Source organism: Myotis nattereri, assembly GCF_964212035.1.
Source record: "Myotis nattereri genome assembly, chromosome: 16".
NCBI lineage: Eukaryota > Metazoa > Chordata > Mammalia > Chiroptera > Vespertilionidae > Myotis > Myotis nattereri.
In genome coordinates this window covers 51,985,338-51,998,636 of record NC_138091.1, presented here as the reverse complement: position 1 = coordinate 51,998,636, position 13,299 = coordinate 51,985,338, and the positions used below count along the sequence as shown (strand labels likewise).

Genomic DNA, 13,299 nt, shown 5'->3' with positions numbered 1-13,299 from the left:
ATCTTCAATTTTTTAAATTCAATAAACTAGTAAAGAGTATGTAGTTTCCATGAAGAAACATACATTTTTTCCAAAATATAGACCTTGATTCAGTCTTGCACTGAAATTGCCATACTACCTCTTAGTATGTAGCTGTGCGGTTGGAAATGCTCTCCTTTGTAACAGAGAGTCAGGTCCAGGTGGAGCTGTGTATGCGAAGCACCCTCCCCAGTGACTGTCTCCTCTCTGTTGTGTATTTGTGTTTCCAAGAGAATGGCTTTCAGGTTCTTGTATATGCAGATAATTGTCACCTTATTGCTCAAAGCCTACATCTCCGATTGGGTAGAAAACATTGCAGCTCCGACAGTCAAGAAATATGTAATGATTTTTTGTCTTACATACTTGTTCTCTCGGCAGCTTATGTGATCTCACTGATAATTCTACCCTGTAGCGTCGAGAATGGCAGCGTTGTTGAATGCTGACAGTGTAAGCTATCGGAACTGATGTCTGAAGTCACAGTGCTGTGAGACTGTTGGCCAAGGATTCCCTTTAGAATTGAAGTGACCCCGTTAACAGTAGCTAGGGGCCGCATTCCACCACTGAGACTGGACAGACTAGTGTGGCTTAGAAACAGATGAGCAGAGGCACCGTTAGTAGAAATGATGCAGTAGTATTTATTTAGAGAGTGATGGCCATGTCCCATGTTACTTAGTCATACTAGAGAGCCAACCAAGTTTGAATAAGGAAGGTGTAGAGTCTTCGTCCTCACTGACAAACTGTCTGAATAAGGAGCCGGGATGCGTCGGGTCATCTGCTCGGGAGAGTGCCGGGGGGACAACCTGCCATGGCATGGAGAGGAAGTGCCTTAGAGTCCACCCAGATCCTCCTGCCTGCTCACCCTCCGCCACGCCCCCACCCCACTCCGAGTGCACACAGCACACAGACCTGAGAAGCACGGGCAGCTCTAGTTCAGGGGATTGAAGAGGACATGGGGACGACTAAAGTTTGCAGATGGAACTACTGTAGGAAAGGGTAAATCTACGCCTTTCCGTGGTGGTTCCTCTACTATGGACAGAATGTAAAGGTCAGTTACTTGAAGCAGGAATTTAGAATTGGGGAGGGAAGTTACTGTACAGGCCACTGCTTAAGGAGTAAATGGTTTGTGCAAGAATTTTTTTTTACTACCATCTCTCAAGTTTTACAACCAGATGTTTGACAAGGATTTTGGATCTTAATGGATTTGTGGCAGGGAATGTGGAAAGGATTCATTGCTATTGTTTTGTCTAGCAATAAAGTAAACAACTAAATGCTATAAGAAGCCAGCATTTGAGCTCTCAAACACACATGTATACAACACAATGCAGAAATACCCAGGACTCCTCCTGCAGGCTAATGGATGGCAACCTCCTGAAACAAAACGTGTATTAACAAGAAAATGTAAAACTCAAGAAGGCAAATTTCCTTTTATTTACCACCCAAGTAAAAGAAATGGAAGATGAAACCATCACCAAAACCAACCTTTTTTTCCCAAACAAGTATAACGATAGTGCTGGGTTAGCAGTTCACTCTCATATCCTACAAAACCCAAGAACAACCTCCTTCCTGTCCTGCAGATCTCCAGCCTCGGCAGCCTGAGGTCTGTTTCTATGATGCTACTTGATAGTGTAAATGAGCACCTTTTAAACCTCGCAGCTCAAGCTAGTAAAGCCTGTACTTCTATACTGCGCCGCCATTAAAAGCAGCATTAGTGCATTTTGTCATCCAGTTCTTTATCGATTCTTTAAGGGGAGCCGATTGGGTGGTTGGTGGGAAATGGGACAGGATCCATAGGGATGAAGCTTTTGATTTCTGCACTAACCTGGGCTTTGGATTCGATGCTTCTGCTGGTTGATTTGGCCTTTCGAGTGCTTGTCATGCTGAGTGGAAGAAGTCCAAACCTCCAAGACAAGATGAAGGCATTTCAGTGGCATGAACAGGAAGCTGGGGGCCAGCAGAAGCCTGGTGGGATCGTTACCTGATCTGACTCGATGCCAGCGGCAGTATGTTATGGGCTTCTTGCGAGTTGAATGTGCTGCTCCTGGGGGCGAACTGATTCTCTGTACCAGTAACCAGTCCAAATAGAACCTGACAGACAAGAAGGGGGTACAAAAACACGGTGGGTTTACTGGCCAGTTTAAGCTGCTGCTGCTGTCAGTAGTCAGTCACTTTGTGATCACCATCATTTTGGGGAACGTTCTTTTCAGTGTGTGAATGCTTAAAAATTACCACCTGTCAGAATCTCAGTCACATGGCTCTTTTATTCCTTTCTGAGGCCTGGATAAAACCTGAATAATCCTTATCTACCATGAATGGGGTCAGATCTCAGCAGTGAGATCTTACCTAATCCTCTTTTCAGTCTTTATAACTAACCTCAGCTTGCGTCCTGCCCCGCCCCCCACCCCCTCCTCCCCAGCACTGCCTCCAGGAGCGATAGCACTAGAGCGGGTTTATCTTTCACAGGGACTGGCTTACAGAAGTTCGCTGCACCAGGCGTGTGAGGTTACTGTTGAGGTGTGGTGTGAACACATCCAGGTCAAAGGGATCAATGAGTGCTTCCAAGTAGTCAGTCACTTTCTCAATTCTGAAAAGAAGGATAAGGATTAGGATGATGAGTCCCCAGTTTTTAGGACAAAAACCCATTTTCTGGTACTTGAATGCTATGGAAATCCTGGAGCTGGATTTATTCTTAATTGCTGGCTCAGCACCACTTGTTACTAATTGTTGTGCTTAATAATCCTCAAGAGTTTTGAGCTGATGGGATGTCTAAGTCAAGTCCATTTTTCCCATGCTGTGTTTAGGGAGGGCACTGGAGGCTCCAATTATACCCAGCAGTTGGTAGGCTGTCTGGAGAAGAGGAATGAGATCCCACTTACTCCGCCTGGCCGTGGAATGTATCCAGCAGCTGGTCAGTATTTATCTTGCTGGCAACAGGAGCTTCCTGTCTAAAACAAGCACAGCTCCTGTGCAGCGCGGCTGGCTGGTGGCTCCCTGGGAAAGGGGCTTCTTGCACTGGGCAGAGGCTGTATTGTGAGAGCTGGGGTGAGGCTACCTGGAGTCATGTTTGCTGCGGCCACTTTTCACCTCTTCACCCTTGGCTGTGAGCACAGTGCTGAGGTACCGCAGGTCGTAAAGCAGCTGCAGCGCCCGGTTCTGGGTCATTGGAAATGCACCTTCTCTCTGCAAACGAATGCCCCGCCCATTAAAGGAGATGACTTCTATGCACATAATAAACAGCATCATGGGTTGGTTGAGTCCCAGCTTATTTCAGAAGCAGATGTTTTTTCCATTCATACCACTTTAATCTCACAACAAAACAGGTTAGAAACTTGGTCTTAAAACCCAACCGCAGGGAGGACCCAGCCCTTAAGAAAGGTCTCAGGTGCTGGAGATGGTCATTTTAAAGGGAAAACGCCCCTTGCATGAAGGAGAGGCCTTGTGAGCAAGCCCAGGAGAGAAGGCTTACCTGAATTCTTCCCAAATTGGGAGGTGGGCCTGTCTTAAAAGTGTTACTACAGAAGTGGGCATACGCCACGAGGGCAGAATGCTTCCCAGACCATGGGTGAGAGGGGAGGGGGGGGCAGGGACTCAAACACCTCGTGTGCCAAGGCTGTGCTTTGTAATCCTTCCAACTTCCTCCCAGCCCCAGAGAAGTTTAGTTTAAGAGGCCACATTTGATCCCGAGATGTAAATGATTCGCCCCAAACCCCGGTGTGTGACTGTGCCTGGTCAGGAGGGGTCTTTGTTACTCTGAGGCCTTCCTCCTCCCACTGTACTGACTGCCTTTTTAGGAAGACCTGCCTGACCCCTGAGGACGGTGTAATTAAACTCGCAGCCACTACGAACTCGACAGCCTGGGCTCAGCGACCCTCAGCACCCAGAGTCCTTGCTGTGCGCTGCCTAGAGCCCAGAGAAAGCTCAGGTTTATTTCAGTGTTTAATGAAGAAAACTTCAAACACCTACCTTCATCTCTTTTCCTTCTGGGAGTCTCTCATAGGCAGCTACTACTTGAGCCACACAGCTTTTCAGCATCTCCTGCAGCGTCACCTTGGGCAAGGCATGGCCTCCAACCCGATGAATTTCCTGGCACAAGCTGAACAGGAAGGACTGCACATACCAGGACGGCTGAAAGAACGGAGCACCGAGTCGCCAACCGGCGCCGACTAAATGGGACGCAGTAAACACGGGTCCGTCTACCCTGGCTTCACACCAAGACCTTGACCTCTCCAATCAGCCCCTCTCACAGCCCAGCTAACAGATCCGAGCGACACTGGCTGTCATTCCCTCGGTGGCACCTTTTTACGCTGCTGTTTCCACTAAAGGGTAAGTGGTTCTCTAATTAGCAGGGCCTGTGCTACAAAAGGGAAGAATCGTAACGGACTCTGGAGCAGTCTGTCTACTTGGCCCCATGGCCCCTTGGCCTCCCCCACCCCCAGCAGAAAGTTGTAACTATTACTTGCAGCTCACCCTCAGCAGCTGACCATTAGTGACTTTCTAAGCTCTTTCCTTTCCTCAGAGCAGGTCTCAGTCCGGCTCTGACAGGGGCCCTGGCTTACCTGGATAGGGAGTCGGATCTTGGATGTGATGCTGCTGCCAGACTCCGCTTCCTCCTGAATTTCTAGTTCATCCCAGCTGGTGGCCGTGGCCAGGACTGAGCCAGCATCATCTAAAAGTAATGACTGGGCAAATCCATGAGCTAAAACCTGGTAATAAAAGGCAGATGCCCAGAGAGGCCACTCAGATCCTGCAGAGTTTGTTTCAGATTCTAGAGCTTCTGCTGCTTAGGTCACGTGGGGTGGCAAGTGGCAAACGTCACTCTTCTCTTGGCTAATTACTGGTATCGGCAAAGGGAATGTTGTTGCTAACTACTCTGAGAGTGTCAGCTCTTAAGACAGCAGCAGAGACTATAGGGAACATATTTAGGGTGCAGAGCAGGAAGTACTGATCCATATCCAGAGAGAGGGTCTTTCTCATTAGATGGAAGGGAAAATCACCAGGGTTTCTAAGTCCAGATTAAAAATGAATGGAAGAGGTTTGACATTTGCTCTGTGTGGCAGAGAAAAGTGAAAGTAAGTAACTGTATGGAATACGAATTGTTATTCCCTTTCTGTTAAAAGATCAAGGTTGGCAAGACTGGACTATAGTGAAAGGGAGACGATGAGGATGAGTGGGGAGTGAGACAAGTACGTGGCCGCGCTACTCACTTGCACCACCGCCGAGCTCCAGACCCGGTAGCTCATCACACTCTGCTGCAGGAGGAGCTCCTTAACTTCCTGCCACTGGGCCTGCGTAGGTAGGACTTTCTCCGTTTTCCCCTTTCCTTGTTTTTTCAGAGCCCTGGAATCCCTTGCTGGTTTCTCAGAGCTCCCAGACTTTCCCAGGATGCACTGCTTCAGGTGAGGACACAGTTCTCCCAGGGACTGGCAAAGCCTGGCCATGAAAAGGACCGCATGCAGCTTGTCACGGCCCAGGGCCTTCTGCGGGCCGTGCACAGCTTCCTCGATGCTCCGCAGCTCGGCCCGGACGCAGTCCGTGATGTGCTTGATGCAGGCCACCGAGTGCGTCCGCAGCATCTCCTGCACAGTCCCGGCGTCTGCGTACCTGTCAAAGGCACAGTTCTTGGCTGGCACGGGGGTGACCTCCTTGGGCAGTGACGAGTCGTCAGAGGGAAGGTAAGCCAGGAGGTCATCCAGTTTCACCTTCAGTTTAGCATCTAGAGCAGCGCAGAAGTTTTGTACACAAGGGCTGACAGCTTGAGCTTTCATGGAGAGCCCACTGCTGCCAAACGGGCCCCGGCTCGCCACGCTGACCCAGGCGGCATCGGGAGGCAGGTCACTGGGACTCTCGGACCACAGGAAGAGAGACATGTTGTGCTCAAAGTGGATGTGCTTGTTGGAAGCGGACTTGTTGGTGCTGCTCTCGAGCTCCTGCAAGGCGGAGGTGAGGAGCTGCCTGGAGCTCATGGAGATGGAGTCAAAGCCCTCTTTTGTCAGCGTCTAAAACAGAATGAGAAAAGCAATTCCTTTCAGAAATCTCAAAACAAGAGGACCACGTGGCAGTCCATCCAGCATTCCGAATGTTCTCCACCAGGCTCAGATGACATGACACTGGCAGAGGACAAAGTCATCGCTGATGGACACAGACACGTTCCCGACCGCCTGACAGAGGCCTGGGCTCTTCCAGCACCGAGGTGGGATCTCTGTGCAGATCCGGAAGAGAACCCCCTCCCCACCCCGGAAGGCATGCTGGGACTCCCTGGAGTAAGTCCGCAGGGAAAGAACACACTGAGGACACGTCAGGACTCAACCCAGACAGGCACAGATCACACTAGGACTGGCTGAAAACCGACTGCCCACGGGACTGCCACAGGACTGCCCACGGTACCTGTAATCGGTCAAGGAACAGCTGCTGCATCAAATCCTCCCACAACGAGAGGGGCTTCTCCAGAAGCCGCCGGCACACCACGTCCCAGCTGCGACTGGTGGACTCGTTGGTCAGTAGTTCCCACACGGCATCCCGGATCCCCGCCAGGCCTTTCATGCTCTTCACGAACATGAGCAGGCTGGTGATCCCGTTTTTAATGTCTTCCTTGCACCTGCAACACAATCATTTTCCTTAGGCCTCATTGGATTCGTGATTCCACACCTTTATTAAGAGCAAGAGCAGGCCTCCATTTGAAAACCTCCAATTACATAAATGTACTTCTCTCAGAGCAGTTACAAATACACATGAACACAGCGTTTCGGGCTGGATGGGGGGGAGAGCCTGTGGCCCTTTCACCAGGCCTACCCTTGCTTCTCTGAGGCATCTGGAAGGAAGTCCAGAGCCCTACAGAGTGTCTTCAAAAACTAAATAGAAGTTTAGGGTGACAGGACTCTTACATAAAGAGAATTTAAAATCCCCTACGTAGTATTTTAAAAGACAGATTCCTTCTTGGTTCCCCACAGTAGGGGGTATCCTTCCATGAAGCTGGCGACAGGTGGCTGAGTGAGGCGCCGACATGACCTAGTGAGCGGTGTGCAGAGCATCATCCAGGTCAGGCTTGTCCCTCACTCATCACTGGCCCTATGGCCACACACGAGGCTGCCAGGGTGGTGCCTGCCGGCCTCGGGAAAGCTCTGGCTACTCACATGTGGATCCATTTCTGCAGCGTGTCAGTTAGGTACTCCTGGCTGATGGGATGTGCGAGGGTCCGCAGAGCCGGCCGGAACTCGACAATGGATGCTGGCAGGTGCTTGAACCAGCTGCAGAGCTTCATTTCTTCTTGGAGAACGCCGATGCCCTTTTCTAAAGAGAAACCCAAGTGAGAAGGAACCGGGCCATCCTCTGAACAGCATATTAAAAAATGGACCTAGAAGGAATTTCCACAGACCATCTAGTCTTCCTCTGGGCAGGGCAGACTGGAGCCCTGGAAAAGGCGGGGAAAGGGAAGTACAGAATATGTCCAGGGCTTCCGTCATCAGGGAGCTGGCAGCTTCCCTCCAACTCCGGTCATCCTATTGGCTGAGAAGGCAAGGAAAGCGAGGAATGGAATGGGGAAGAGAGAAGTACTGGGTGCTGTGCAGCCCTCGACATTTGCAAAGTAGAACTTAAGTTGTCAGAAAGGTATGTTTCCTCTTTCTCACCGTCCTCCAACCTCCCTTGAAGATCTGAGGGAAGAACTGATGGCCACTCATCCTGATCAGTGAGTTGCAGCTCTTCAGAGGTGACCGCTCCCTCCAGCAGGGCAGAGGCCCACTCATGCCTCAGGGCCTTTGCACATCCTCTTCCCTTTGCCTGGCACTCTTTTCCTTGCCTTCTTCACCTGACTATGTCTTACTCAGCTTTTAGGTTTCAGTTTAAATATCACTTCTCCAGTGCAAGTAACATTGGTGAGGTCCCTCATGTCAGTGCTCCCAAGCTAACTTGTACTTCACCTTCACCTTCAGAGCAAAGACCAATACTGATATGAAACAGGTATGTGTGTATTTGGGTTCAAACTCTGCCTCTACCACTAGACTGTTACCTCTACAAAGGTGGGTTCCATATTTGTCCAGTTCACTGCTGTATCCCCAGAGCCTAGCATAGTAGATGGCAGATGCTCAATAAACATCATTTGAATGAACCAGAAGATAAAAAAAGGTTGGCTTCGAGCTTACCAGTAGGATGCTGGCCTGTGATGGTCTCCAGAGTTGAGAAGAGCAAGCCACATGGCAGGGATGGGTCTGGCAGCAGCCCTTCCGGTAAAGTGTAGAAAAGAGCATGCGCTTGGTTCAAAGTGGTGGCCAGCAACTCCACTAACGAGCAAATCTGAGCCTTGACACCAGCACCTATGAGAAGAAACCATCCTCAACACTCTCCTTTAGTTGAGTAACAGAAAATGCTCTGGATGCTTCAGTCTCCCTCAGCTCATCCTTCCCCATTCCCGTGGTACCCACCGTGGTGCGGCTGGTTGAGAAGTTTCTGAATAGCTGCCTTTCTGGCCAACAGGAAGTCGGCCAGGGCTTGGCGAGGAGAACTCTCTTCTAGGAGCATTATAGAGCACAGGGCCTCTGCCACTGCTTGGTCCGACCCAGCCTGGCATTTGAGCAGCATCTTGCTTTCATGCAGAATGGTTGACCTAGAAAGATGGCAAAGGTCACCAGCGGACTTTTCACATCTTGAGACAAGAGCCTCGGTGCCCCAGGAAAGAAGACGTCCTCCACAAAGCTGTGGCGGTGAAGCGCAGCCCTCACCAGAGAGCTTCATGCTGGACCCACCTACCGGAAGTGGCTGGCCGCTGCCACCTGCCGGATGAGTATGGGGAAGCGGGAGAGGACAGGGCTGTATCGGGAGCCGGAAGAATCCAGCTGGAGCAGGCTGTGCAGGTGGCAGCAGAGCAGGTACAGCTGTGTGGCGTGGAGGTACTGGGAGGCTTCCATTGAGCTCCAGATCTTCTCAGGGATTTCTAAGAGGAGCTTGATCTGGGCAGCCATGCTGTAGAACTTCTCCCGGGCCGGCTGTGGCTACAGGGAAAGGCACAGGGTCAGAGGAACAAATGAAAGCAGGGCGGTGTTCGGCAGGCTGCAGTGTGGGGACACTTTAGGGTTCACAGCTTTCAATGAGCCTGATGCAGCGCCCTTCAGCAAGGCATCAAAGCGCAGTGCAGAGGAATCCTGGAGTGGGGAGTGCTATGCAACCCCACCGGTTTCTCCTGCCTGTGGCGTGCCACTTTGCTCAGGCCCAGGGAGAGGCACACTGACTGGTCATCTCACAGTCTGGTTACCACTGCTCCCGTGATGTCTCAATAGCACGGAGCCCTATGGACCCCTCTGGAGTGCACTTCTCCTTCCCTTTTCAGGTGTTCAGCCTTCCTACACCTCCTGCTGCTTCAAGTGCATCATGGACTTCCTTGCTGGCTGTTCTATGCACCAGCCCTCCACCAAATCTTCACTTGTCTCGGTCCTCATGCCTCCCCTCCTGTCAGTCCTGTCCTTTTCCTTCAGCAGACTCTTCCCTCAAGCATCACCTCTAAGCAGACCACGACTGCCACATCTTTATCTTTAGTCCTCTCACTCCTCTGAAGCCCAGTCCAGCCTTTTGTGCTGCTGCCTGGTAGGTGTCACCACCCTTCCATTACCAGTATCCTTAAAACTAAATTCATCTCCCTAACAACCATCTTGGCCATCTCCTCCTTATCTATCTTAGCACACATCACACTCTACTGCTAACTTCCCAGGAAGTTCATGTCCTTCTGATGGGCTCTCTTGATATCTTGACCATGGAAGTTTCTGTTACACTTCCACGACTCTAATGCAGGTCATCATCGTGTCACCTCACACGCAGATTAACCCCAAAACATTTAGCCTGTGCTGTGTTCATTCACTACTCCTCCAATCTACCTTTTTCCTTTGCTGTCAAGTTTACCTTCTTCAGCAGCTACTTAGATATTATCTTTGCTTTGTTCTAAAGGCTCCTCACTGCTTCGTATCAGCCTGGTGGTCAAGGGTTCCCATTCTCCACTACTTTCTTCCAGGGGCCCTGGAGTCCGTTGGTTTGCACGTGTGGGGCAGAGGGGCGATTTCATCTCCCAGGGAACATCTGGCAGTATCTGGAGACATCTGTGATGATCACAGTGGGGGAGAGGGAGGGTGCTACCGGCATCGAACAGATGGAGGCCAGGAATGCTTCCACACATCCACAGGACAGCCACTCCCACAAAGAATGACCCGGCCCCAAATGTCCACAGCACCAAGGGGAGGAACCCTGCTTTCACTCAATTCATTAGCAGCTTTGATTGTCTTGATACATTTCAGACCCACAGTCCAAGCCTCCTCTGTCCTTAAGGCCCCTCTTTGCTGAGGAGGAAGGACCGAGTTTGAAACGACTTTCTTCGGAAGTCTTAAGGTAAATGTGCACCATTATTTTGGGGACAGATCACCATAATGCTGAAATGTTTTCTGTACATTGCGACTGTACATTGTTTACATTTTTCTTATAGATTGTAAGCTCTGTCAGAGCAGGAACTGGGGGACTTCCATTTCTTTGTGCCTTAAAGAAAGGCAACGTTTGGTGGGTTTAAGTCAGATATAGCAACTATAAAAATAAATACATTTCTAAAAGCAAGCAAGAGTACATTAATTTACTAATAAACCTTGAAGCATGACTCAGTGGTAACAAAGGCTGGCCACATAGGGAGGGACATGTACTCCGTGTACAGCTTACAGAGGAATGAGGTCACTCATTTCAAAAATCAGCTATTTTCTTAACATTTTTTTATTATTATTGATTTCAGAGAGAGGAAGGGAGAGAGGGATAGAAACATCAATGATGAGAAAGAATCATTGATCAGCAGCCTCCTGCACGCCTCTACTGCGGGTTGAGCCTGCAACCCAGGCATGTGCCCTGACCCAGAATTAAACAGAATCCAATGGTGACCTCCTGGTTCACGGGCCGGCGCTCAACCACTGAGCTACACCGGCCCGCCCCAGCCTTCTGTTGTGCGAGCCCAGCCTACTGACCTGACTTCCTCTAAAACCCCGGTTATATTAAAAACTTCCAACATGGAGCTCCATGGTACTTTGGCAGTTTCTCCTTGCATGTCGCTGTAAGGTTCTCCTCCCGGGTTTTTAAGGGCAAATTCCTCGTTTACCTTTCTCGCCCTCGCGCCCTATTCTTTTCCAGCTGTCGCTGTCCCTAAGTCCGCACTGTCCTCCGAACACAGACCACAACACGCTGCTCCAGCCGGAGGGTGTGCTCGGGCTGGTCCTTCCACCGCGGGTCTAACTGGCGGTCGGAGGAAGGAGCGCTGGGGCTCAGCGGGTGGGAATGACCCGAGCGCACCGACGGGAGTGTGCCGCCGCCGTTACAGGGGGGGCCTGATGCTGGAGTCCGGGGCGGCCCTCCAGCAGCGGGTGGCCTCGCTACTTGGGGACGGGGTGGGGAAGGCAGGTATGAGCAATGAACAGCAATGAACGGCCGGCGGGACGATGTCAACGTGAGAAACCTGTGCTAAGAAGAACGTCAGGAAACGTCAGGGAGAAACCCGCGCTGTCAGGCGAGGGAGACCCCTGGCGTTTCCCGCTAACGTCGGGCTGGGAGCCCGTGGAACCCACGAGGGGGCGAGGGCTTCCCGGTCGGAAGTCGGGGAGGCTCCCGCAGGAGCCACATGGCCTGGCGGGTGGGTCAGCAGCCAGTGGGAGGCCTGCCGGCCGCGCCCCCAGCAGAGGAGCCCCCCCGAAGTGGCGCACGTTCCCCGCGAGAGCAGGTGAGGCTGCGCGCGGGCGGGTCCGCGGGAGTCCGCGCGCGGGGGTGGCGGGGCTCGGGACTGACCTGCGGGTCCCGCGGCGGCCGGGGCGCGGCCGAGCCCGCCTGGCGGAGACGCGCGCAGTACTGGTCGGTGGCCTTCACGGCGTCCACCAGCCCCTCGGCGCAGCGGCGCATCTGGCCGATGGTGTCGGCCGCCTCGATCAGGTCGCGGTACCGCTCGCCCACCATCTGCCGTAGCTCCTCTTTCTTGTGCTCGATCTCGGCCCGAACCTGGCGCTCCAGCCCTCGGATCTCCTCCGCTCCGTGGGTCTCGAAAAGCGCCGCGGGGTCACGCAGATCCAGCCGCTTGAACGCGGCGGAGGTGGCCGTGGCCGCCATGATGGACCCGTCAGCCGCCCCGCAGGTCACTTCCGTCCGGCGGCCCCGCCGCGGTCGCCATCTTGGTTGGGGGCGGAAGTACTTCCGCCCCGCAGGCAGCAAGGTCTGTTTCCGGCGGGCGCTGAACGGCGCAGGCCCTGCGCGGCGTTTTTAAAAATGGAGACCACGTGGTTAGGTTAGATCGCCAAGGCTGACAGGCTGTGTGTGGGCCCAGCCTCACGGGGATCTGAAGCCCTTCCCAGCGCAAGGGGGAGCCTTTCCTCGTCGGAGTTCATGATCGTAATCAAACACCCGGCGTCCGGTTGTGAAGTCTCAGGATGCTCCCGTCCCTCCCCGGGCCTGTCAGGACCCCGGTCAGTGGTCGTTCCCCGGGGGCGAGGGGCTGGCGCTCTCGGTCGGTCCTTTTCCCTCGGAACCCCACAGGCTCCCGGCGTCCTGGGCCATCCGGAGCCGGGCGGACGCCCAGAGCCGGCCGCTGGTGCTGGACTGCGGCTGGCGTGCAGCTCGAACACTGCTCCCTGCTGCGGCGTCTTTGCGGCTCATTTCCCGCGGTCCTGGGCCTAATGGGTGGTAGGAAGAGACGTGTGAGTCCGCGTTTGTTCTTTGGAAAGAGTGACCTCACGGGTGCTCTGAACCGGGACGGAGCGCAGGGACCGGCTGCCCTCCTCCAGGGGCTGTGTGCGCACTGGTTTTGCTTGTTTTTCTATTGTTGATGAATACGTTGGTTAGTTCTTTGGGGGTTTTCGTTTCAAACTAGTGTTTTGCCACTGAAGGTGTTTCCCTGATACAGGCTTCCCTTGGCACCGCCAGTCCGGGAGGAGGGGCTGGGAGAGAGGGAAGGCCACAGTCCTGAGAAAACAGTGCCCAGGAGGGTGGTGATGGTGGAGGCGTCACCTGACACCAACTCAATAATAAAATTTGGAGAGTGTGGCCTGTTTCTTCTAGGTATTTCTGTGGCACTTCATTAAAAACACACACACACACATATAGAGAATGCTATAATGTGCCTACCAGCTAGGTCTACTTAGGAATAACTCAAGGTCAGTCTTATTTTGCTGCCCACTTCCTCTCTCACCCACCACCTCCATTATCTTGATGCAAACCCCAAACATAAAATAATTTCAATCTGTAAACAAGCCATCCTATATAATAAAGAGGTAACATGCAAATTAACCCTTA

At 52.3% G+C, this 13,299-nt stretch overlaps 1 protein-coding gene across 2 annotated transcripts; it reads right to left on the bottom strand.

Annotated features, from left to right (window-relative positions):
* Positions 1-547: 547 nt before the first annotated feature.
* Positions 548-12,142, bottom strand: COG1 (component of oligomeric golgi complex 1). 2 transcript variants are annotated; one of them, XM_081109264.1, is made up of 15 exons: positions 11,806-12,142; positions 8,758-8,999; positions 8,433-8,614; positions 8,154-8,324; positions 7,146-7,302; positions 6,400-6,610; positions 5,220-6,011; positions 4,572-4,718; positions 3,979-4,140; positions 3,068-3,195; positions 2,491-2,599; positions 1,994-2,103; positions 1,838-1,916; positions 1,350-1,386; positions 632-818 (listed from the first exon to the last, which is right to left on the bottom strand). In XM_081109264.1, exons 1-14 carry the CDS (start codon positions 12,118-12,120, stop codon positions 1,369-1,371), a joined length of 2,823 nt encoding a protein of 940 aa, XP_080965390.1. In that variant the 5' UTR covers positions 12,121-12,142; the 3' UTR covers positions 632-818; positions 1,350-1,368. The 2 variants fall into 2 exon arrangements, with proteins under 2 accessions (XP_080965389.1, XP_080965390.1); XM_081109263.1 differs by lacking the exon at positions 1,350-1,386 and having other exon boundaries at positions 548-818.
* Between the last annotated feature and the right edge of the window lie 1,157 nt (positions 12,143-13,299).

Bases quoted from the DNA above. Each gene is read 5' to 3' on its own strand.
- COG1 (XM_081109263.1), bottom strand. From the start codon at position 12,120: ATGGCGGCCACGGCCACCTCCGCCGCGTTCAAGCGGCTGGATCTGCGT. The intron at 8,325-8,432 runs GTGGGTACCACG...TTCTTCTCATAG, and splicing joins TCTCAACCAGCCGCACCACG to GTGCTGGTGTCAAGGCTCAG. The intron at 3,196-3,978 runs GTAGGTGTTTGA...ATTCGTTTGCAG, and splicing joins CAGAAGGAAAAGAGATGAAG to AGAGAAGGTGCATTTCCAAT.